At 47.1% G+C, this 25,973-nt stretch overlaps 1 protein-coding gene across 8 annotated transcripts in view; it reads left to right on the forward strand.

Annotated features, from left to right (window-relative positions):
- Positions 1-15,873, forward strand: part of B3GALT5 (beta-1,3-galactosyltransferase 5) — a 40,158-nt gene extending 24,285 nt beyond the window's left edge. For 4 of the 8 annotated variants that reach the window (XM_031459790.2, XM_031459794.2, XM_064476026.1 and 1 more), the window contains 2 exons: positions 3,394-3,564; positions 4,222-15,873. In XM_031459790.2, coding sequence (XP_031315650.1) covers positions 4,222-5,157 — 936 coding nt within the window. In that variant the 5' untranslated portion in view covers positions 3,394-3,564 and the 3' untranslated portion in view covers positions 5,158-15,873. The remainder of the gene's footprint in view (positions 1-3,393; positions 3,565-4,221) is intronic. The other 4 variants (XR_010376721.1, XR_010376726.1, XR_004139210.2 and 1 more) reach the window with 4 other exon arrangements.
- The last annotated feature ends 10,100 nt before the right edge of the window (positions 15,874-25,973 follow it).

A 25,973-nucleotide genomic window follows, 5' to 3' on the forward strand; every position in this document is an offset into this window, starting at 1 on the left:
AAAAATATTTTGATGAATTTATGTCAGCATAGTTGATTTCCCCTGGACTCCCATATGTTTGGGTTTATGAACTGTGTTGGAAGCAGTCGTGGTCTAAAAATGTTTGTGGAGGGTTTGTAGCTCTTCCCCAGCTTCCACAGAGAACTGCAGCATCTTAAGCTGATTCGTGATGGAAACTGGAGCAGGTCCTGATTTAACAATCAGTGAAATACTGAAGCACCCTTACAGCAACCTCACCCTGTGACCAAGGAGCCCGCCTTCCGTATCTGGCCAGCTGATGTTTTAAATAAGCCAATACTGTTTTAGAGTTTACGGAATAAGCCAACCCTGGACTTTACTTCCTGGGGTGATACTAATCCTATTTTTAATTTTCTGTATATTATGATGTTTTGACATCTTAAAAAACCTTTCTGGCTGGGGAGAAGAGCTAGCCAGTTCTTAGAGATAACAAAGTGCCCAGCCGGAAGCAGGGCTTTACGCACATGGGAACCCATCTGAAGCCACCCTTCCTCTCTGTGGCCCTGGGGCCCCAGGAGAATATTCCTCTGTCTCAATCTTCCCAGGGCCAGGTGCCAGGCAACTAAGGGCACCTCTTTAGTTCAAGGCCCGCCAAAATTATTCAGATTAGCCAGTCCTAAAGAGTTCACTCCGCCTTATCTGGAAGGGCCCCAGGCCTTTGTCCCTGTGAGATCTGGGATCTGCTGCCCCCACGGCACGGGTCACCATCCTCAAAGAGAATGACCCCAGCGTGTCCTGTTTCAAAGGCAGGTCTCCTTGTGGTCACTTACTTTGCTGTTGTCCTCCATCCCACCCTTGGAGACCTGTGACTCAATACTTAGTAAGAAATAAACAAGGAGCAGTTGATCCCACCCGCTAAAGCCCCAGGGAGGCTTCTCAGCTCAGTTTTGACCACACGTCTCCCAGCTCACATCCTCAGGCACTTTTAGGTGTGGTGACCTACCAGCCCGCTCAATCTCCTCCTTAAACCAAATAGCCACAAGATCAGGATCCTGCCCACCGCAGGGACCACTTGGGACTGTGAAGAGCTTATCAGGTCAACATGCAAAAGGAGAAAAAAACAGACAAATGATGGCTGGGGATGGACAGGAGATGCAAAAGGAAAAGAAAATGAAAAAAGAAAAGTTAAGTGGCCTAGAGATACCAGCCAACCCGCCATTCTGAAAGATTTTGAGGGAAAAATAAAAGGGGAAGGGCTCATCCTAGGGCAAGGTCCCTGCAGACACGGGGCCTCCCTGCTGTCTTCTGATCCGCCTGAGAGAGGAACGGAAGACACGACTTCAGGTGGCTAAAACCTGAAACAGAAGACAAACCAGCCCGCCTCAAATACAGCTTTAGGAGGCTACAAGCCCAAGAGAGAGAAAAGAGAGAACTTGAAACTTCATTTACTGAACAAATGCCTGGTCTGACCAACATTACTCAAGCCCTAGGTTACTTAATGATTTCAAAACATACTGCTAGATGCAGAGGGAGAAATCAAGAGGCAATCAAATAAATTATAGATACACAGAATACTTTAATATAAATGTATGTTATGTAACCATGAAAGCAAGTTTATGATTAAAATGTTTACTATATTAATGAATGTTGACATTGAACAGATTTTTTATTATTTATAATATTAAATATTTAATTAATAATATAATAAAAGTGATTATCTATCATTATATTATTAAATTAAATCAAAGCTTTTATATAAATAGGTACTAAGTTATAAAGAATTATGCAATGAAACAATGTTTCATAAACTGATCCAATTAAAAACCCAACATTTATATAATTAAAAAAATTGTATGACAAAAAAAAGACACTGGTTGGCTTTTGTGACTGGCTTTTTGTGCTCTCTCTGGCCTCAGAGTGGATCATTGCTGTCCGCTCCAGATCTTTCCCTTCAGATCCGGGAAGCCACCCCCACCAACCCTCTTGAACTTAACTTTCCAGACCTTCCCCCTCTGGCTTTCCAGCCCTCGGGGATGTGGACTTCGGGATGCCTTTGTCTCCAGGCCTTATAACCGTAGGTCCTTTAGCAGAAGCTGGAGTCCCTGGTCCTGTGTCACAGCATATAGACTCAGTCAAAGATGCAAATGCTTTGTAGTGGGGATTCCCAGGTACCAGCTGCGGAGAGTGTTTCTTGGTCACTGCACGGTAGGTAGGAAATTTGTTCCAACCGCACATGAAAGCGAGCGGCCCCAGGGAGCTCTGGCCAGTCTGGCCGCGGGGCGTGGTGCTTGCTCGGCCTCCTGCATGCCGTTTGGCGCCCGGCTAGAGACCAGAGCCGTGGCTGAGCCGAGCATCCCCTCCTGGGGACTGAGATTCATTCATGCGAAGGATCCCAGGAAGAGGCACAGGAGAGGGGATGAGAGCCAAGCTTTACTGCTGAGCCAGCTGCTGAGGGAGAGCCAACTCATCCAGGGAAGGAAGCAAAATAGAACAGAGAAATAATTGCATCTTTTTTCTGCGTTGGCTCTTAAGTTTCTCTCGCAAATGTATTGTGGGAAAAAATGCAGTTTGGTTCCCTTTACCCCTGCCCCCTGCCCCTGCTTCCCCTCCTCCCCACCGCCAAGATACACCACGCATCTGAGCCCTTCAGTAAACAAGCTCGCAAAGAAAGGGGTAGAATTCTTGGCACCCTGCAGGCTAAGACGCACCCTCAAAGTCCCTTTGCTTATGGCGGTGATTCCTCTGAAGTTGGTGGGGGCTCCAGCTGGTCAGGCATCCCACGGGGCGCCCAGAACAGGAGCTGGCCTGAGTCAGCCTCCAGAGAGTCGGCTAGTTCTGCAAAGCTCCATCCTTGTTCCATTTCTCTTGTGGGGAATGAATTTGGAACAGTTTTCCACTTGGTGAAATTTCGAGGTCCTCTTTTGCCATCAAAGTAACCAACCCTTTCTTCATTTCACTTGGCCACTTTCTTTTCGTGCTGGCCCCTCTGTCCTCTCGCTCAGGGTAACATTCTGAAAACGGACACTGAGTTGAGAATTGATGGGTTTCTTTCCTGTGTTAGGTTCTTTAAGCATCAGCTACAGACTCTGTTATGTAGAGAAGCTAAGTTATCAATATGAGAAGTTGGACTGTGATTGACTTATGATTACAGGTCTCCTTAAAAAGCTCTGGGTGTTGTCCTAACCCATTAGGCCAAAGAGATTCTCAGATATTCTCATGCTGTTATTATTATTGTTGACAGGTGAACCATGTGGTGGGGTTTGTCTTGATCATACCCATTTTACAGATAAGAAAAGTGAGGCTGAGATTCAACTTCTCATAGGTACGTAGGGCATTGGTCCTACAGCAAATGCTTCAGCCCAACAAATGGTGAAGAGCTGCTGGTGAGGCATGAGTGACTGGAGCAACACTATTCTTTTTTGTTTTTCCTTATAGGGTTTCCTGAGGAAGAGAATCATCTTTTTTTTTTTTTTTGGTAAACAAACCAAGCCCAGAAGCTGATAGTTCCGGACATCGTACGCTGACAGCTCTTTGGAAGGAATTTCCTCTTGGAATCTACCCTTTGGCTTAGTTTTCAAAACAGAGGTTCATCTCACCCAAGAAAGAGTGAGTTATTTGCTTTCTTAATGTTATAAGGCTGATGTGGATGATCCTGGATTTGTCGAGAATAAAAGAGATGGGTGAGCAGAAGATGAAAGAATCAGGAGATTATAAAAAGAAACCTAAAAACCAAACCAAAACAAAAAACAGCCACTGCCAGCAGGAATGGAATTCAAAGGCAGTTGTGGCGCATCTGAAAACTGGTCTTGCATCTCTCTGGGAGTGATGAAATGGTGCTTAAATCAATTAGAGAAGATTGCCAATGGCCCATCCTTTAGAGCTAGAAAGCCTGGTTTCCAGCCTTGCAGGCTCTCCAGCTGGATGCCATTGTGGAGTCAGTCCAGGCAGCACTGGCAGAACTTAGTGATGTGCTTCCGTATCCTTCTAGATTAGGAATCTGACGCTCCCATGGGTGAAGGCTGGCTAGCTCTGGAACCAGGACCAGTGCCCAGTTCCCTGTAGTCCTGATCTCCCACCGTGGAGGGAAAGATGCTGCCTCAGTGTGGGACCACAGCACTCCACTTCTGGGTGCAGTGAGATTCCAGAGTTTTCAAAACATGAGCCGTGAAACATGGATCTCTTTCCCCATCTCAGCCTCCCCGGGGAAAGCTAAACTTACCCTCCTGCTTTCGAGGTCTGACTGTTTGACTTTGTTCCTTTCAGATGGCTTGTGTGAAGATGAGGTGGATTTATGTTTCCCTGGTGGTCCTGGGAGTCCTTTGTCTGTATCTTAGCCCGTACACTCTGAATCCTTTTGAAGAAGATTCATTTGTTTTCAAGAAAGAAAGTGGGAACTTCCTTCAGCTCCCAGATACAGACTGCAGGCAGGATCCCCCCTTCCTTGTCCTGCTGGTGACTTCGTCCCCCGAACAGGCATATGCTCGCATGATCATCCGGGACACATGGGGAAGAGAACAGACCGTGATGGGAAAACAAATAAAAACATTCTTCCTCTTGGGAACCACGCCCGATAAGGACATCTCGAAAAAAGTGGCCCAGGAGATCCAGCAGCACCGCGATGTTGTCCAGAAGGACTTCTTGGACGTTTATTTCAATCTGACTCTGAAGACCATGATGGGCTTAGAGTGGGTCCATCGCCTCTGTCCCCAGGCCGCTTTCGTGATGAAAACAGACACCGACATGTTTATTAACGTCTACTATCTGACCGAGCTGCTTCTCAAGAGAAACAGGACAAGTCGGTTTTTCACTGGCTACTTAAAACTGAACGAATTTCCCATTAGGAGTAGGTACAGTAAGTGGTTTGTGAGTAAACAGGAATATCCGTGGGACAAGTACCCACCCTTTTGCTCCGGCACCGGCTACGTCTTCTCCAGCGACGTGGCGAGTCAGGTGTACAATGTGGCTGAGAGCGTCCCGTTCATTAAGCTCGAAGATGTCTTTGTGGGGCTCTGCCTGGAAAAACTGAAAATCAAACTGGAGGAACTTCATTCTGAGCAGACTTTCTTCCCCAATGGGTTACCCTTCACCACGTGCCGTTATAAGAGGATCGTGGCCTGTCATCATATCAAGCCTCAAGATATCCTGAAGTATTGGCAGGCTCTGGAAAGTTCCTGGGAAGAAGAATGTCCACATAGCTGAGGGGAGCCCCAGGCACATATGGACACACTTCGGACAACTCCTGGTGATGGTTTTTGAAAGATCTTGGGTGGTGTTGCTAAGACTCCTCAGGGGGCAGGGAGGGAGTGAGGAAGGAGGAGGCAGAAGAAGAGGGGGCCGGAGCGGAAGCCTGAACCACACGGCTGAGGAACCCCCACTTGGCGCCCTGAGCGATAACAGACAGCACCTCTTGAGTACCTACCTGTTGCACTGTGTCTGGTGGACACCTGCGTGGTTTCCTTTCAGGGGTCAGCATCCTCCAGAGGTGGCAGGTGGTACCATCCCCATATTACCCAGAAGGAAACAGCAGCTTCGAGAGGAACCGGAACCTGTGCCAAGGCGTAGGACCGACAGACACTGGAGCAGGGACGAGAATCCAGTGCTGTCAGCATCCAGGCAGCAGCCGCCAACTCAGCCCTCTCTGCCCCGGTGCTGCCTCCCTGGGAGAGGATGGTGGTGAGGAAGGCTGAGGGCAGCCTAGTTGCTGGCATCCATCAGGCCCTTTCTAGGGTCCCCTCCGCCTCAACTCCCATCCCTGTGCTTTTAGTATGGACACTGGGGTGGACAGATGCACCGCCAACTGCCTTCATTCACTTCGATGGGTCCAGTTAACCTGAGAGCCTGTTGGCAGCCTGGCACTCCACTCCTTGCAAAGCGCATCCTGGAAGATACCCCTACAGTGGCTGCAGCTCATCCCCGAAGAAACACCCAGCTCTAGACAGAAATCAGTTTTTATAGTTTTGGCTCAGAAATTACTATGAGGCTTGGCCCATGGTACAGACTTCTTGGTCCCTCTGCTGAGACCCCAAGAGTGTGGCATCTCCCCCCAGCCATCTTGGCAGCCCCGCCTGTTTGCCTGTTCACTCCACATGCCCTTGGTCTGCACTCCAGGTCTCCAAGTGTGGACTGAGGGGCAGTTGTCACCATATGTGAAGGATTCTGGGAGCTTTTTTGGGAATTCAGGTGGATTCAAATCAAGATACGCTCAAGAACCCCCTGGGACACTGAAAACTGAATGAGGTCTGGTCCCGGAGGGAGTCTCCCTGTGTCCATACCCCAAACCTCATCCCAGCTCAGCTTCTTTGAATTTCTCAGATGGCCAGGAAACAGCTGAGTTTTGTGGTGTGGAGTTTACCCTTTGATACTCGTCTCCAGAGGTTTGTACTAGCTTGTTCTACAGGGTGGTGTAGAAAGGAGGCACCTCTGCCCGTCAGCCACTGTCATGTGATGTGCAAAGCCATCTTGCTCCCGGTCATTGGATGACCGGTTCTTACTTTTCACTTTACAGGACTGGACTTTACCAGCACTCCAAGCCAGGACCTCATGTGGCTTGTAAGTGCTGGACGAAGCCCTTACCCAAACTCAGGAAGAGATGTTTGCTGCAAAATGTTCATGGCGATGTTGAACTGCAAAACGAGGTCTGGCACCCTAGTTTGCAGGGTATTTCTTGAGTCTGGATGGAGCTGCTTCTTGGGAGATGTGTTTCCTTATCCTGGCTGCTGTGAACATGCTCGGGTCATGTTCAGAAAAGCCACCTTCTCAGGTGGGAAAATCAGGGTGTAAGTTTCTCTTTTGAAGCCAGATATTGCCAGTGCCACACCCCTCGTAGGACTGGCTGCCTCGGATTTTGGAGACAATGATGGGTCTTGAGAGTGAAAGGTTTGTCTGGCAGTAGGGCTGGGTCGTGCGTTTATGTCCACCTTGTCTGGTATGCTTGTCCATGTGGCCACTGGGATGGGTAGTTGAGATGTGGCTAGCTCAGGGTCTGTCTTTTCAGCATCCGTCCAAACCCCACAGCCATAGGGAGCCCTGAGCACAGGCTCAGTTTCCCCCACAACCTCTATATGTTCTTAAAGGGTTTTCTGCAAAACACGTTTTTTCCCCTTCTAGTCTCTTTATGTAATGAAGATTTTTTTTTTTCCCTTTAGGGAAAAATTACCTTGTGACTACAGAACTTGAAGGGGTCTTTGAGCTCCTGCCATCCTGCCTTTACATAGGGTGAAAAAAAAGCTCAAAGAGACCCAGAGACTTGCCCAGGACCTCACTACTTATTTGTCATGGACTGCAGGTTCCAGAGGGAGTCGTCTTCCAGGACACAGTCTTGCCTGTGTGTGGGAGCAAGAAACTGGGGAGGCGTGAATTAGGAGGCAAAGCTTTTCCGGTAACACCCAACGTGAGTTTCGGAGTGGGAGAGGAGAGGAGTTGGCTGGTGGCGCAGTGGCTTGTCTCATAGGCCTCCAGGGAGGAGTGCTGCTGAGAGACGGTGCTGTTGGCCAGGCCCTGAGATAGGGCTTTCCCAGCGTTACCTCCTTCAGTACTCACGACGGCTCCACCGGGGAGGTGACGACCACTTTCCCTGCTTTACAGGCGAGGAACCCGAGGTAGAGGAAGCGAGCAAGAACGGCTTGCCCAACGTTATGTAGCTGAAAAGTAGCAGGAATAGGATGTGAAGACAAGCTGGGGGGCACCGTGTGCGGTGGGCGCACGCAGGGCTGCGGCCCCTGGCCCTGAGCTGGCTCGAGGGGCGCAGGGAGCGTCCACAGGGATGCAAGCGCCCACTGCCTTGGCACGTAGGCTGCACATCTGGCCCTTCCTCAGTCTCCCACCGCCACGCTTGCCCACCCTCCAGCATCTGAACCTCCCCCTCCTGTAGGAAGGGACCACTGGGGCTCCTATGGCACCAGCCCCTCCGCTTTGGGGCTTCGTCCCCAGCTCATCTTACCTCTGCGAGAGCAAGACTCCTGCCCGGGCCTCGCTCTCGCCCTCGCCGTCCATCTCCCCTCGGCTGGACACCCCGCGTGCGCATAGGCGGGCCGTCGCTTTCCACCTTCCAAACCGTCTTAAGAATCCTTTCCCGCACTGCCCTGCTTCTGCTCCCTTTGCTTTGTTTGCCCCACAAGAGGATTTTCCATATTTGTCGGCCCAAATTTGTCTCCTGGTCTGTCTGCAACCCCCCCTCATCAGTTTCTGGTGCTTGAGTCCCCCAGACGGGTCTCACTGAGGGCACTGAGGACCCGCGACGCCCCGCCCCCATCTTAGCGCTCTGGTCCCCGGTTCCAGGACACCTGGTGCTCTTGGTCCTTCCACTTGCAGGCCGCTCCTTTGCTTGTTCCACCGCCTCGCTCTGCATCCAAGAACGGGGCGCCCAGCGCTTGGCCTTGACCGCCTGCTTCCCTGGTTTACTCTGGTGGTCTCATCCAGCCCCAAGGTTTAAAATACCCTCTGCCCTGCTGATGGTGCCCGGCTATCTCCAGCCCAGGGCTCTCTCTTTCTCTTCAATCTCGTGTACTCCACAGCCTGCCTGACACCACGCAGTGAGCAAACTCAAACCTGAACTTGGGCTGACCCTCCCCCCGACTCTTCCTGGGACACCCCAGGCATGCTCTGCCCGCCTCAGGGCCTTTGCATGGACTGTTCCCTCTGCTAGGGTCGCCCTATTTCTCAGTCTCATGGCCCACTCCTTTGCCTCTTCAAGTCTTTGGTCAGCTCTCTCCTTCTTGATGAGACCAACCCTGATCACCTTCTGTGGAATCGCATCGCCCAACCCTGTGTCCTCTTGCCCTGTGATCATTGCACTCATCACTTTCCAACAGAGTATACAATGTCTATTTATTGTAATGTGTCTGTTTCATTGACTGTTTATAGTTCATCTCACTTGAACAAAAGCTTGTGCAGGAATGGGGCTCTATTGTCTTCTTGATTTACTCAAATTCTTAGCACAGTTCCTGGCACACGATAGATGCTCAGTAAAGATCTGTTGAATGCAACTGAAGTGACCTCTATGGAAGGTGGTTTTAGAGGGGAAGAGGTGAACTGTGGCAGAAAGGGGAAGGATATTTAAAACGCAGCCAACACTGTGGTTACAACATACACTTCCTCTACAAATCAGTAAGTGGGATCCTGAAATCCCCCTTCTGCTGAAAACTGGGACCTGAAACCCTAGCACTGCTGTATGGCAGGGCTTCTTGACCCACTCCCCCTTTTTCTAGAATGGAAAACCTCACGCACTGAGAAATGGATAGACCCCTATAATGTGCCTGTCCTCCAACCCCCACACGGCTGACCTCCTCCCACCCACCACGTCCGTCTGTTTTCATGATTCTTGACACCTGCCTCTTTTCCTCAACCATATCCAGCTTTTAGTCCCAGGAGAATGACAGCAATAAACCATGTTGTCCAGAAGTAGATCAGGATCATGAGAATGACTTCAGTCCAGTTGTCTTCTGGGTAGAAGTAACTCCATACGTATGCATCCTTGGGACGTGAAAAACCACGCCATGCCAATATTCGAGGTTATTTTTTAAAACTGGAGCTACGGAGCAATGCCAGCTTTCTTGAGCTGTGCAAGTGAATTCTGGACTTGGGGGCCACTGCTTGGTGTCCCGGGATCTGGGCAGCCTGAGTGTCAGGAGTGTGGATGGTCCATGGTTACCCAGGAAGGGTGTCACCTTATGGGTCTATTTTGACCTCACTGAAGGGATTTAGCAGCTGAAAGCTGGGCCCTGGTTTAGGAGGCAATTTCCCTGATAAACAAGCCTTCAAGGACTATGTTTAATAATAGAAAAGTAAAGTTTAGTTGAACATGTCCTTGTTGACCTAAGAAACTGTATATACAGTGGCATGGAATAAACTGCTTGAATGTGGCAGCAAATTGCCCAACATTTTAACTTTACAAACTGCAGTCCTTGCCTTTTGTTTAATAACTGGACAGTGTTACCCTGCCGTCCAGTCTCAAAGACACCTAAGGGGAGTCACATCAGTCGTTTGGGTGGAGACCCTAGTGTCACAGCGCCTCTTTGGAGGTTGCATTTTGCACACAGGTCTGATGGAATTATCCTAAAACTCCGGCCCCTTTCCTGCAAGCCCAGTCATTGAACTCTTTTGCAGAAGCCTTAGGTGCCCTGAAACGTCCTGCACACATTATATTCTTAAAAACATCTCTTCACATAGAATGCAAAGTCAGTCTGCCCTTACTTCCTGTTATGCTCTGAGGTTAACCACTTTCTCTGATACGGGTTCTTACCTTGACCCCAGGACTGGGGTTCTCCTTCTGACCCCACAGACCAGAGTTCTCAGCCTCATCCCATGTCCCAAGGTTCTCAGCCTGACCTCATGGACTGAGGGTCTCACCCCAAAAATGACGGGCCCTGGAAACCCCAAGACCCTCTCACTCTTCTTTTCCTGCTGCCAAGGTGTGTCTGGCCCGGGGTCACGGTCCTCATTTCTGTAGATGAGGACAGCTGGAATGAAAGGTGAGAAAACAGGTTCAGATGAAGGGAGAATTGCTGTGTTTCTGAACGTACAGGGGTTTTAGGGCTCTGGTCCCACCCCTTTCGTTTCGGCATGAAAACCAGAACTGGCAGAGTTCAAGCTTCAGCCCAGCACTCGGAGCGGCTCCTGGCCCTTGGCCTGATGCTACATCCATGGGGCAGAACTGCCTTTTCCTTAGTCTTGTTTTGAGCTAAATGTACTTACTTCCTATTTGTCTTCAAACACACCGTTGTGACCATGTAGCGCTCTGTAAAAAGGCAGGAAGGAAACACACAAACCAGCAAAACCTGTCAGGCCCCCTTTCCTACACTTGAGCTCCGTGTCTCGAGCCAGCAGCCCGAGTAGCCTCTGTTCCTGGAACCCCAACAGGTGCGTGTCTGAAATGCGCAGCTGGAACCAGACTCAGCTCCTCCTGCCCCCAAGCCCGGTCTCCCCTGGGGCTTCCGGTCTCAGGAAGCACTGTCACTGTCAGTCCCTTCAGCTCTGTGACTTCCCTCTGCCTTGCTTCGGTGCTGCCTTGCCTGACGGTTGCTGATTCCTGTGGGTTTGGCCCCTTTCCTCCGTGGCCAGCATTGTCACCTCGGTCCAGGCCACCACCTAGGCTCAGCTGGCCTCAGGCCACATACTCCTAATTGGCCTCACAGATCGGGTCATGTCACCTTCCAACCTGTCCTCCACTTTACCTCCGGAGTAATTTTTTTTTTTTTAAAGCAGACCTGATTAGGAAACTCAGAGACCCAGAGAAGCTGGGTGATCGCCCCAGGGGACTCTGTCCTCCTGTCCATAAGCTGTGGGCTGTTTCAGAGGTCAGACCAGGGACCCCAGCTTCTGCTGGGCACCCCAGCACAGCTCCAATTACCCCTAAAGGCTAGCATCATATACTTTTAAAACACAGTGAATGAATTTTCATGAGAGTTCTTTGATCCTACTGAGTGTGGTTACTCTGTTGTTGGGCTGCCAGGGTTTGAATTCTACCTTCCTCCCTCCCTCTATAAGCAAATTACCTTTCCCTCAGTTGTTTCATCTGAAAAATGGGACCATAGTCATTCCCACCTCACAGGGTTATTGTGTGGTTTGAGACAATGTGTGTAAATTGCTTGATAATGTGAGTGCGTCCTGATGATTGGCGAGGTTTGGTCTGTGAATTGTGGTGCTCACTGTAGTGGCATGTTTATAGTGATCTGCAGGCAAATCAAGAGATCTTTGGGGTGAGTCTTTAAGACTTCATTTCAGCTCCTGCTCCGTTATCTTCTTGTAATCTTCCCTGGCACTCTAGCAGAAGTTATTACCTTCATGGCCTTCAAAATCTCAGATCCCAGTGTTTCTAGACTCGGTTAATTCAGTAAGTGTGACGAACTGAACAGGTTAAAAAAACAAATGGAGCTGGAGGTGCCTTAGAGATTTTCTGCACTTTAAAAAGCAGCCTCCTTTCTCCAGGTGAGAAAACCCAGGCTCAGGCTCAGGAAAATGGAGTCACTTTGCCAAGTCCTTCCATTAGCGGCTTCTCCAGGATTGGAAACCAGCATCAGAAAGCTCGTGTCAGCCATTCATTCTCTTATTTATTCATTTACTGGGCAAATATGCTCAATCCGTTTTATAGGGCGTCAGGAATGAGGGTCAAGCTGAGGTTCACGGCCATTGAGTTCTGCAGACACACCTTGTCAAGAAGAGGATGTGTTGACAACTGAAAGAAGTGTTTGTTCAGAGCCTTCTCTGTTGACAAACACCGTAGACCATTTCCACACCTGATGTGCCCTTGAGTCCTCAAAATAGCTCCTCTCATTATAATTAACCTCCTAGTTTTGAGTTGAGAAATCTGACGTTCAGAGTGACTCACTGTCTGACCAGGGAGGCTCAGATGTGGCAGAGACCACCCCCAACCCTGGACCTTCAATGCCTTGCCCTTCACCAGGGTGTGGTTGGTGAGTCCTCCCATGGCGCTTAGGGACTCCAAAGCCTCCTGGGTTCCCCACCGGAAGCTCAGGGCTGGCCCTGCCCAGCCGCCCACGGGGTCTGCCATCTTGTCTTTCTCCCACTTGCCATCACTTGTTTCCCAAGTGTTGACCGCATCTCTATCTGCTCCTTCCCTGTCCTCTTTGACCCTCTGAGACTTGACCCTTTGTCATCTGTGAAGTCCCCCAGAACCTCCTGTTTAGCTGGGTCCTCCAACTTGTCCTGACCAGCCCCATCTTGAATTCATTCAAGTTCTCCATCTGACAGCTCCAACAAGTTCCTGGCTTCAGAATGCCAACTGAAATAAAATGTACAACCTGGAAATTGAGAGTTATGTTTTATTTGGCCGACATTTCTCAGGACTTAAGACTTAAGCCCAGGATGACAGCCTCTCAGATTGCTTTGAGGGACTGTTCCGAAAGAGGTAGGGGAGGAGCCAGGATATATAGGCATTTTTATAACAAAGACCAGGCAGTCAGAACATCAAAAGATTCCTGTTAATTAAACCAGACATCTCAAGTTAAATAGTTTAGCGCTTTTCTATGTATGAGAAGGTGCAAAGTTCTGAGCTCATTGAAATCACCCCTTTGATGTGCACCTTAGCTGCCCAGGGCCAGTGTCCTGTTCGTCCACACCCTGCGTCCCCTCAGGGGGCACTGCTGGGGGTGGCAGCAGAGGCGGGGCTGCCTGCTTGTCTGCATCCTGAGTTCCTTCTGCTCACTGCTGAGGGGGGATGGTAGTGGCTGATGACTTGATGGCCGCGGCATCTTTTGTTTACTGATACGTCTGGCAACATTTTCTGTTCACAGGAACATGAGCCCCTCCCGTCCAGTCCAGCCCACTTTCCACCTCTCTCTACCTAAAGCCCTTGCAAGACAAGCCATTTCTCGAAAGACTGTGGGTTTAACACTCCAGGCATTGGCTTCTATCAGTGTGTGTGTGTGTGTGTGTGTGTGTGTGTGTGTGTGTGTGTGTGTGTGTGTGAAGGTGTGATCCACGGCTCTACACAGAGGCACCACACTCGGGGAGAGCCGGTTTCTCTATGTTACCTGCCCTCCCCCGGAGTCCAGGAAGGGCAGTGAGGAGATCAAGGTGACTTTGCTCACGTGGGTTGTGAAGAGCAGGTGCCCTGGGGCTCTCAGCCTTCGGGGCAGCAGGGTGGAGCCTGAGAGGTCTCACCTGCCGCCTGTTACACAGCAAGCATGGGCCGTGCACTGTGCCTGGTGAGGCGGGAACACGGGTTGCGGGAATGGACCGCCGTCGCCTTGTTCCGAGATGTTCCTGAACTCCAACTTTCAGGCAGGAAGTTTAGAAAGAGTGAAATAAAGTGAAAGAGATCGGACAGCTTACTGGATATGGATGTACTTCTCAGAAACCAGGCCATGCTCACGCTGCTGTTGAGAGCGGTCTGCACCGCGCCCGCGTCGCGCCCCGGCTGACCGGGGAAAGGCCAGCGTGGTGGCGCCCGGCCGCTCTCCCCGTGGACAGCGGGTGGCTCTGTAACAGGGCCAATAATTAACAAGCCTGCTTGACTGTAACGGCTGCCGTGCGCCTCGTTTTCAACATGGATGAGATGTTTACCTTTTCTGTGTGCGTCCCATTTGAAAGTATTTGTTTTCTCATTATTTTTTTAAGAAGAATTTTAGCATTTGTCTTATCAGGACTGACATTTCAGCAATTTCCTGATTGCTAACTTCTCCGGGGCGTCTCCGCCCTCCGCCCAGGCGCCTGGCGTGTGTCTGGCGGGGAGCGGGTGCTTGGTGATCAGCTGCCAGGTTAGGTATTCGGGCCTAGTGCTGGGCTGTCTGACTAAGCAGAGGATTAAGTGAACTGCGGGTCCCTTCAAACATTAGTTCCTGAAGTCTCTCTTATCGATTATTATTACCACTTATTTTTATTTCTGTTGATTCTACCTGATCCAAAAATCTCTATGTGAACTTGAGCTGAGGTGTCTTGGAAACAAACTCTCAATTCTGTGTCTGGGGATAGGAAACGTGCTCACATTTCTCTGTTTTGAATTTGATGGAAGGATTTGTAGCTTGTGGGAACTTAGGGGTTCCTCCATCTTCCTGGTTTGAAAGTATGACCATCAGGAAAAGAGGCTTTGTTCCCAGATTTGCCCTGAAACTGAGCCATGAAGCTGCCTGCCCTCTCCCCCTCCCTCCCCCTCCCCCCTCCCCCAACCACCCTTTTGGGGCAAAGAGCCATGAAGGCTGGGCGGGCACAGGGGATGGGGGAGAAGCCTTGTGTCTTCGTGCCTGCCAATTGGAAAAGGGACAGACAAAAAATTTTTTTTTAATTAATTAAAAAAAATGAATTCCTTTCTTACCAGGCACAGTCAACCTTAAATACAAGCAGAAACAAGAGCCAAAGGTAGTGCTTGCTGCACCAGTGCTCTGCTTCGTCTGTCCACTCTGCTACCTCCACCCTCTGGTTTAAGAAGCCCGTGCCCACGCGGGCAGGTCCAGGTGGCCAGGGTGACGGCCCCCCAGCCTGGCCGTGGGCTCGTGCCTCGCATGCTAGCGGGAAGTCAGCGCAAGGTCTTCAAGGGCCCAGTGCTTTAGTTCCCAGACAAAGAGACAAACCAAAGAAGTAGTGATACTCTTAGTTAATTTGGGACTATATCAGATGGGGAGAATTGATTTATTTTCCACCTGGTCAAATGAGACAACAAGACAAATCTGGCTGTCTGGATTTCCATCTTCATGACTGGAAACTACTTAATGCCAACCGAGGACACTCTGTTTTCCTAAAAGAAAAGAAATAAACTACAGAATGACATTTGAAAACATTGTGTCCTTGTGTTTTAGGGGAATTTACTAGATTCTAATGTCATATTTTGGGAGTAGGCATATGTTTTTATTTATAATTTATTAATAATGGTATTTATCTTTAATCAAAATTAAATTATTACCGTAGCATAATGCACTTAATTACGTTTAATTCTAAGTTGTAGATAGAGCTGGTAAACGGGCTCTTCTTGAAAAGTCGGCAATGTAAGGTGGTAAACTGGACAATCTTTTTTTTTTTTTTATCCCACATTGATGTTTTCTGTATTTATTTTGAGTTTGGGAAAATATTTTTTAAATTTGACTTTGATTGTATATGCTTAGAAAAATATGCTGACATGCTTATCTTTGTAAGAGATGGAGAGCTCCTGTTTCCTTTGAGTTTCAGAAGCACAGAAATGCTGACCCTGGCAGGGTGTTTGGTGGGGAGAGCCCGGGTGAGTGGGGCCGGTGAGGCCTCCCGTCAGGCACCAAGCTCAGGTGTTAGGAGGCAGGTGCCCTGTGGAATTGTCTTTCTCTCAGGTATATTTATATTTTTCAAAAGCTCTCATTTAAGTTTAAGAAATCAAGCCCCATGAATTGATGTAATTGTACCTTTAGAATCTTTGTGGTAACTCATCTCAAAGGCTTGGATTCGTGATCTTTCAAAGTGTCATTTCAATGGAAATAAAGTGATTGAAATGGATGTGTCTTTCTCTGACTTGAGTGTGTGGCTGCCACAATTCCTGTGCTGTTACGGGCCTGAAGTCACCGTTCACCCCCGGTCCCTGTGGGCTGCATCCTGGCCCGTCTCAGACCCAGAACAGAGGTGGGAGGGTCAGGGAGGGGCTGCAGGGCTGTGTGTCGGGGGCGTGGATGCCTGGCGGTGGGCAGAGCAGGGGACATCTTCTAAGGGTGGATGACCCTCCAGCCAGGCCTTGCCTTCCCTGCAATGACAACGTGGGGCTTTCCCTGGTTCCCTCAAAGGCCGGTCCTTTCCCACCTGCCACTCCTCTCCCAGACCCCACTCCCAGCATCGTCCCTTCCCCTACATCTGCAGCTCCAGTCACCCCCTCCTTTCTAGAACATTCTCACTGCACACAAACATGTTTTCATCTCCCACTCAAAGACGACTTTCTGGACCTCCCTCCTTTTCCAGTCCTGTCCCTTTTCTCTACTTTCCCTTAGTATGAAAACGTCTCCAAAGAACAGCTTTCCTCGCCTCACCCATCCTCACCTGGCCTCCACATCGACAGTTCTGGTGGAGGCCCGCGTCCTCCATCCGGCAGGCACCTGCGATTGGCTGGAGCCCTCAGGGCCATCTGACATCGCTGAGCCCGCTGTCCTCCCTCGGGCTCCCCTCCCGAGGCTTCCAGGACAGCACACTCGGCTGCATTCCCTCTCCTCACCTCACCTCTTGGCCTCTCCATCCTAGACTCCTTTGCTGATTTCACTTCTTCTTCCCAACCTTGCCAGCCAGCATTTGGAGCATCCCCGGGCCCAGACCTCAGACCTCAGACCTCTGCTCCATTGCTGCTTGCTCTGTCTGAGTCAAATGACCTCTTTCCATGTGTCCTAGTCTGCTCGGCTGTAGGAACCAAACACCACAGACTAGACAACTTAAACCACGGAAATGTATTTGCTCTCCATTCTGGATGCTTAAAGTTCTAGATCAAGGTGTTGGCAACCTTGGTTCCTTCTCAGGCCTCTTGGCTTGTAGATGGTCATCTTCTCCCTGTGTCCTAATCTTTGTAAGGACACCTGCCATACTGGATTAGGGCTCATGCTGACAAACTCATTTTACCTTAAAGACCCAGTCTCCAGCTAGCAGATAACCTTGTTGGGTCCTGCTGAATCATGCCCTCTGCCCGTGACAGGCATGGACGCTGGGGGCCACAGCCCACAGAAGGAGGGAACGTCTTTCCTAGCTTTGGTGGTTCAGTCCCTGCAGAGCCCTCTGACTGTCTTCTTTGGCCACAGGCCACGCCTGGGGCCAATCCGTGTTGCTGGGGAGGGGGGCGGAGGAGTTAGGAGGGGCCATGCCTGACCTGCGGCCCGTCCTTGTGGCCTTGAGGGGTTATAGACAGTGGCTGATACTGTCTCATCAGAACCACAGGGACTAGAGAGTGGGCTGCCTTGCCCTAAGGAAAGACCGCTACCTAGGCCAAGTAGGAGAGGCTGTCCACCACGGAGACCGTCAGGCAAAGGGCAGAAGCCAAAGGGGTAACGTTGTAGTAGAGAAACGGCAGAGCGCCTGGTGTGGGTCTGTCTTTGGGAGGAGATTGTCTCTTGCTCTTACCTCTTAAAAATTACTTCTTAAGTAGCCTCTACCTCTTCTGCCCATGAGTCCACGTCCTGAACAGCTTAAACGGTCCACTAATCACAAGCATTCTCTACATGTTAGTAATTGACTTAACACATACTGTTTCATTTAATGCCTATTTGAAACGCTACTAGAATTACCCCACTTTACAACAGACAAAGTGACCTGCATTAGATTATTAAGAAGCCAAAGGAGAAGTGGACTGTGACAGCAGTAATTCCCTTCACACTGGCCTGAGTTTCTCTGTCCACATAGAGCAGTGACTGAACTCAGGAATGTCCCTGGCTGTGACGAAGGCCTCACACAGCTGTACTGTTCCATGACGCAGAGCTGTGAGGTAGGTGCAGGGAGTCGGCTAGGCAGAAAACCACAGAGGCGACACACCCAGTGCGGCCCTTAAGGTTCTAGGTGGTGCCAGTCTGCATGTTCGTGCCTCAGGGCTGATGTCCATGAACCACGACAAAACACTCTTCTCATTAGGAGCCTGCGGCCACTCCCAGCTCTGGGGGGACAGATGTTTCTATTTGTTCTCTTGTTGTTTGAACAGCATCGTGGCCTTGAAGATTTTGGGGGAGGGTGCTGTCCTTTGTCAGTAGAGATGAAGATCGGAACTTAACAATTAGATTCCTGTTCAGGGATGAGAACCAGGCTGCATCTACATTAAGACAGTCTTTTAATTGGTGCTTTTAGCAGTAATGCCTTTAGTAATGCTGCTCATCTCGGGTAAGAAGTCAAGAGTATCAGACAGGAGAGGGAACTTGGCGCTCCACAGGTCCAGCTTCCTTATTGTAGAGATGATGAAACTGAGTCAGGATCTGATGTCTACAGGAGACAACACCAGAACAAGGATTTCCTACTCATTTCACATTAAACCATAGCATGTAAGATCAAATATCAGATCCTGTAATGTGTAAGCAAAGACCACAAAGTTAAAACCATCCAACTCAGAGGCTCAGAAACTTTAAATAATTTGCCCAAGGCTGTCCTTGCTCAGGTTTCTGTAGCAAAAATACCATAGACTGGGTGACTTAAACAAGAGAAATTTATAGCTCACAGCTCTGGTGGCTGGGATGTCCAAGATCAAGGTGCTGGCAGATTGAGCTCCTGGTGAGGCATGCTTCCTGGTTCTATCTTCACATGGTGGAGAGAGACAGAGAGGGCTTCAAAAGAAGAATCCGGGGGAAGGGGGCACAAACATTCAGTCCATAGCAAAGCTGGAAACTGATCCTGGAGTTCTAACTCCAACTGTAAAGCCTAGAATTCAAATTAGAGCCAGAGGTACACATTTTTAAAGCAAGTATATGCTTTGATTTCCAGCAGTTTACGACTGACAGTTGCTCCACATTAATTCATCAGATTTTTGTCTAATACTTACTGTGGGCCAGGGTTCCTGCCCTCTTGGAACTCCCTTTTTATTAAAGAAAATGGTTTGGAGACAGGCATTCCCAGTGCAGAGTGATAAGGGCTTTGGTGAGCTTCATGCTGGGTGCAGTGGGTGCACGGAGATGGGGTACCTGACATATTCTTGAGGGACCAGGAACGCTCTCCAGGGAAAGTGAAATCTAACCTGAGACTTGTGTAAGACCCAGCCTCATGGGAGGAGCAGGAGGGCTTCAGAGAGAAAAGCTATTGTGTGGAAAGGCTGGATGTGAGCAGGAGCGTGATGAATTGGGGAAAGAAATATTGTTCAACCCAGTAGAAGCAGAGTCCAAAGGGGTAAGACTGGCTGTGGACTGAATGGTTGTCCCCCCCAACCTCCTGCCCAAATTCACAAGTCAAATCCCTAGTCCCCAACATGATGACATTTCGAGTTGGGACCTTTGGGAGGTGACTAGGTTGTGAGGGTGGAGCCCTCCTGATGCGATTAGTGCCTTTATCTGAAGAGACATAAGAGAGATCATCTCTCTCCACCATGTGAGGATACAGCAAGAAGCCCAAGAAGGCATTTGTCTGAAAAGCAGGAAAGAGAATCTCTCACCAGGAACCGAATCTGCTGCTGCTTTGATTTTGGACTTCAGCCCCCAAAACCGTGAGAAACACATCTGTTCTTTAAGCCACCCAGGCTGTGGTATGGTTATGGGAGCTCAAGCTGACGAAGACAAGGCTAGGTCATTTGGAGCCAGATGATGAATAACTTCACAAGATGTGGTGGGACACAATCCACAATGGTCCTCCAGGACCTCCCACCCAAATCTCCAGGACTGTGAATATGATGAGACAGTACATCCATGATTATGTTACATTACATGGAAAAAGGGGTTTTGCAGACACAGTTAAGGTTACTAATCATTGGCTTTGAGTTAATGAAAAGGGAGATTATCTGGGTGAGTCCAGTCTAATCAGACGAGCCCTTTAAAAGCAGAGAGTTTTTCCTGGCTGGTGGCAGAAGGAGATGTCAGAATGATGCCAAGATTGAGGGCAATACAACGTGCTGCTACTGGCTTAAGGATGGAGGCAGCCACTGTCAGGGAAGGTGGGCATCTTCAGCAAATGGCCAGAGTGGAAGTGGGACTTCGGTCCTACAGCTCTGAGGAACAGGACATGCCAACAACCTGGATGAACCTGGAAGTGGATTCTTTCCCAAAACTTTCAGATAAGGGCCCAGCCTGGCTGGCACCTTCACAATGATGTGAGGTCCTTAGCAGACCCCTGTCCAGCACATTCAGACTTCTTGCCTGCAGAGCTGTGAGATAATAAGTAGTGTGAGGTGATTTGTTACACAGCAACAGAGAACTCCTATTCAAGCCAAGTTAAAAACAGTTAGACATTATCTGAAAAAGATGAAGACAGTATCTTTTAAAAGTCCAGAGAGGGGGCCAGGATGGAGTGGCAGACTGGATAATAAAGCAAGAACCTTCAATAGGCTGCATACAAGAGACCCACTTTAGGGAGAAGGACACATATAGACTGAGAGGGAAAGGATGGAAAAGGATACTCCATGCAATTGAAAAGCCAAAAAAGCAGGTGTTGCAGTACTGATTTCAGACAAAATAGACTTTATAACAAAGGCCATAAAGAAAGGTAAAGAAGGACATTTTATAATGATTAAAGGAGTAATACAAGATGAGGATATTGCACTCGTTAACATACATGCACCCAATATAGGAGCACCTAAATACATAAAACAATTACTAACAGAGATAAAGGGGGATATTGATGGGAATACAATCATAGCTGGAGATTTTAACACCACATTAACATCACTACACAGATCTTCCAGATAGAAGATAAATGAGGCAACAGAGAATCTAAATAATACAATAGAAAAATTAGATTTGGTGGGTATTTTCAGAGCATTACACCCCCCCAAAATAGGATATACATTCTTTTCAAGTGCACATGGAACATTTTCTAGGGTTGATCATGTACTTGGGCACAAAAGAAACCTCAACAATTTTAAGAAGATAGAAATGATCTCAAGCATCTTTACTGACCACAATGCCATAAAACTAGAAGTCAACTACAGAGATACAAAAGATAAAAAAAGGAAAGCATGGAGATTAAACAACATGTTATTAAAAAAAAAAACCAATGGGTCAATGATGAAATCAAAGTCAAAATTAAAAAATACCTTGAGACAAATGAAAATGAAAACACAACCACAAAAAGGTTATGGGACGCAGCAAAGGCAGTGCTACGAGGGAAGTTTATAGCGATTCAGGCCTTCCTCAAAAAAGAACAACCTCAAATCAGCAATCTAACCCACCAGCTAAAAGAATTAGAAAAAGAAGAGCAAAAACCCCAAAAAGCAGCAGAAGGAAGGAAATAATAAAGATCAAGGAGGAAATAAATAAAATAGAGATTTAAAAAACAATAGAAAAAAATCAATCAAACCAAAAGACAGTTTTTTGAAAGAGTAAATAAAATCGACAAACCTCCGGCCAAACTCACAAGGAAGAAAAAAGAGAGAGAGCACAAGTAAGCAAAATAAGAAAGAAAAATGGAGAAAGTACAACAAATAACATAGAAATACAAAATATCATATGAGAATATTACGAAAAACTTTATGGAACCAAAATGGATAACCTAGAGGAGATGGACAAGTTTTTGGAAACATACAGTCCATCAAGACTGAACCAAGAAGAAACTGACCACTTAAACAAACCAATCACTAGAAATCAAATCAAATTAGCAATAAAAAAAACCTCCATACAAATAAAAGTCCAGGACCGGACGGCTTCACCGGGGAATTCTACCAAACTTACAAAGAACAACCCATAACAGTCCTTCTCAAACTCTTCCAGAAGATTGAAAAGGAGGGAATACTCCCAAACTCATTCTATGAAGCCACCATCACCCTGATACCAAAACCAGGCAAAGACCCTACAAAAAAAGAGAATTATAGGTCAATTATCACTGATGAACATAGATGCAAAAATCCTCACCAAAATATTAGCAAATAGAGTCCAACAGCACATAAAGAGATTATACATCATGATCAAGTGGGGTTCATCCCAGGGACACAAGGGTGGTTAAACATACAGAAATCAGTCAGTGTAATACATCACATCAACAAGAGGGAGGATAAAACCACATGATCATCTCAATAGATGCAGAAAAAGCATTAGATAAAATTCAACACCCATTTATGATAAAAACTCTCACCAAAGTGGGTATAGAGGGACCACATCTCAACCTAATAAAAGCTATATATGACAAACCTACAGCCAGCATAGTACTCAATGGTGAAAAACTCAAAAGCTTCCCACTAAAATCTGGGACAAGACAAGGCTGCCCTCTATCACCACTCTTATTCAACATAGTCTTGGAAGTCCTAGCCATAGCAATCAGGCAAGAGAGAGAAATAAAAGGGATTCAAACTGGAAAAGAAGAGGTAAAAGTGTCACTATATGCCGATGACATGTTACTGTATATAGAAAACCCTAAAAGGTCCACACAAAAGCTACTAGAGCTGATTGAAGAATTCAGCAAGGTAGCAGGTTACAAGATTAATGTTCAAAAATCAGTTGCATTTCTTTACACTAATGATGAATCAACAGAAAAAGAAAGTAAAGAAACAATCCCCTTTAAAATAGCACCTGAAGTAATAAGATACCTAGGAATAAATCTAACCAAGGAGGTGAAAGAATTACATACAGAAAACTATAAACCATTGATGAAGGAAATTAAAGAAGACTTTAAAAAATGGAAAGCTATCCCATGCTCCTGGATTGGAAGAATCAATATTGTTAAAATGGTCACACTGCCCAAGGCAATCTACAAATTTAATGCAATCCCTATCAAATTACCCAGGACATATTTCACAGAACTAGAACAAAGCATTATAAAATTTATATGGAACCACAAAAGACTTAAAATTGCCAAAGCATTACTGAAGGAAAAGAAAGAGGCTGGAGGAATAACTCTCCCAGACTTCAGACAATACTATAGAGCTACAGTCATCAAGACAGCATGGTATTGGTACAAAAACAGACATATAGACCAACGGAACAGAATAGAGAGTCCAGAAATGAACCCACAAACTTCTGGTCAACTAATCTTCAACAAAAGAGGCAAGAATATACAATGGAATAAAGACAATCTCTTCAGCAAATGCTGTTGGGAAAACTGGGCAGGAGAATGTAAATCAGTGAAGCTAGTACACTGCCTTACACCATACACAAAAATAAACTCAAAATGGATCAAAGGCTTAAACATAAGACAAGATACAATAAACCTCTTAGAAGAAAATATAGGCAAAACATTATCTGACATACATCTCAAAAATGCTCTTCTAGGACAGTCTACCCAAGCAATAGAAATAAAGGCAAGAATAAACAAATAGGACCTAATTAAACTTACAAGCTTCTGCACAGCAAAGAAAACCATAAGTAAAATAAAACGACAACCTACGGAATGGGAGGACATTTTTGCAAATGAAACCGACAAATTCTTGATCTCCAGAATATACAAGCAGCTCATACGACTTAATAAGAAAAAACAAACAACCCAATCCAAAAACGGGCAGAAGATCTAAACAAGCAATTCTCCCAGGAATAAATACAAATGATCAATAGGCACATGAAAAAAAGCTCAATATCACTAATTATCAGAGAAATGCAAATCAAAACTACAATGAGGTATCACCTCACACCAGTCAGAATGGCCATCATTCAAAAATCCACAAATGACAAATGCTGGAGAGGCTGTGGAGAAAGGGGAGCCCTCCTTCACTGCTGGTGGGGATGCAGTTTGGTACAGCCACTGTGGAAAACAGTAGGGAGATACCTCAAAAGACTAGGAATAGACTTACCATATGACCCAGGAATCCCGCTCCTGGGCATATATCCAGAAGGAACCCTACTTCAAAATGACACCTGCACCCCAATGTTCACAGCAGCACTATTTACAATAGTCAAGACATGGAAACAGCCTAGATGTCCATCAACAGATGACTGGATAAAGAAGAAGTGGTATAATTATACAATGGAATACGATTCAGCCATAAAAACTGACAACATAACGCCATTTGCAGCAGCATGGATGTTCCAGGAGAATGTCATTCTAAGTGAAGTAAGCCAGAAAGAGAAAGAAAAATACCTTATGGGATCGCTCATATGTGGAATCTAAAAAACAAAACAAAACAAAACATAAATACAAAACAGAAACAGACTCATAGACATAGAATACGAACTTGTGGTTGCCAAGGGGGCGGAGGGTTGGAAGGGATAGACTGGGATTTCAAAATGTAGAATAGATAAACAAGATGATACTGTATAGCACAGGGAAATACATACAAGATCTTATGGTAGCTCACGGAGGAAAAAAATGTGACAGTGAATATATGTATGTTCGTGTATAACTGAAAAATTGTGCTCTACACTAGAATTTGACACAACATTGTAAAATGACTAAACTCAATTAAAAAAGTTAAAAAAAAAAGTCCAAATGTATCCAACAAGAATTTCAGGAGGACTGAGAGAATGGAGGCGGGGCAGTATGAGTATTCTCAGAGAGAGGAAGAAACAAAAGAAGGAGATGATTATTTTGCTAAAACAAGGCCTCTGTACCCCACTTACTGAGTTGAGACTAAAGGACAGGGTTTTGGATGAGTCAGAAAAGGCAGCTTTGTTTCTCTGCCATGCAAAAGAGGTCACAGTGGGCTAATGCTTCTAAGACTGTGAGCCTGCTGGGGAGAGAAGGCAGGGATTTTTACAGTAAAAGTGAAGAGTTCAAGGGTGGAGCTGGTTTCCATAGAGACCGCATACAGGGTAACAAATTACTGCAAAGTTGTTTCTGTTTTTGCAGATGCCAACTTTCCCTTCCCTCTGCTGGGTATTAAGTTCAGTTCTGGCTTTAGGAGTCTCTTAATAGCCTTGTTTCTAGAACAAAGGATTCATAGGAAGGGACTCTGTGGAAAAGAGCTCTAGAGAGAAACTTGTGCAATTTAAAGTCAGGCTGATAAATGCTTTCAGCCTTTTAAGCAGGCTGAGGCCTGTAACCTCCTGCGGCAGGCTGAGGCCTACAGCTCCAACAATAGGATATAAGGAAACCACAAGGGGTTAGGAGCAGGGCACTGGAGTCAGAAGCAGGGCACTGAGCATGATCCTTGCACACAGCACCACAAGAGGGTTAGGTCGATGACAGAAACCCTTTAAACCAGTACACAGTTAAGCAGTTACAAAACCAGATTCTACAGGCCCTGCAAGCACTCAGCACACAGGGTGACGATCGAGCCCCACCAGCCACTGGGAGACACCAGCCACCAGGGTGTGTTTGAACACTCGGACAAAGAGAAGATCTCCAAAGCTCTGGAGAGAAAAAGAACACGTGTCAGAATTGTGCTGAATTTCTCAGTTTTACTCTCAGGGATTATTTCCAACCTAGACATTTTTACTTAGCCAAACTATCCATGGGGCGTAAAAGTAGAACGAACACATTTTTGAACATATATGGGTGAAAGAAAGGACTTTTTGTGTTAAAAATTGAGATTTTACTACTAATAGAAGTAAAGAATCACTGCATGATGGACTTCAGGAAGAAGCCTAGAAAAGCACACACAATTAATAACTCATGCTGGTTGACATCTCTCAATCCCTACACAGATAAAGGGAGAAATAAGTGTCTCTTCTCCCTCTCGCACAGGAAGAACACTGATAAATACCGCCCTGCCTCAGGCTATGGGGTAAATCTTAACAAATGCCTGAAGAGTGACTATCATGGGGACTGTATTTTCTGACCCCGGTGCAATATAAAAAAATGCCAAAAAGCCAGCCCCAAACCCCTCTTCCTTCCTCGCCATCACGTGTTTAGAAGCTGAAAAACATATCTCTAAAGAATTCATGTGCCAAAGGGGCCAAAACAGACATCACAAATGTAGAGGACTAAACACAAACTTACTTACCTACCACACTTTCGGGCCATGACTTGGGCTGCAGTTAGACGGTTGTGAAGCTCATTCAGAGCATGAGGGCGCCGGAGAGGGGGTCGGGACACTAAAAATCTGTGGAGCTGAGTGGCATACTCCCAGAGGAAGGGCTTTT

Source organism: Camelus dromedarius, chromosome 2 (assembly GCF_036321535.1).
Source record: "Camelus dromedarius isolate mCamDro1 chromosome 2, mCamDro1.pat, whole genome shotgun sequence".
Classification (NCBI taxonomy): Eukaryota; Metazoa; Chordata; class Mammalia; order Artiodactyla; family Camelidae; genus Camelus; species Camelus dromedarius.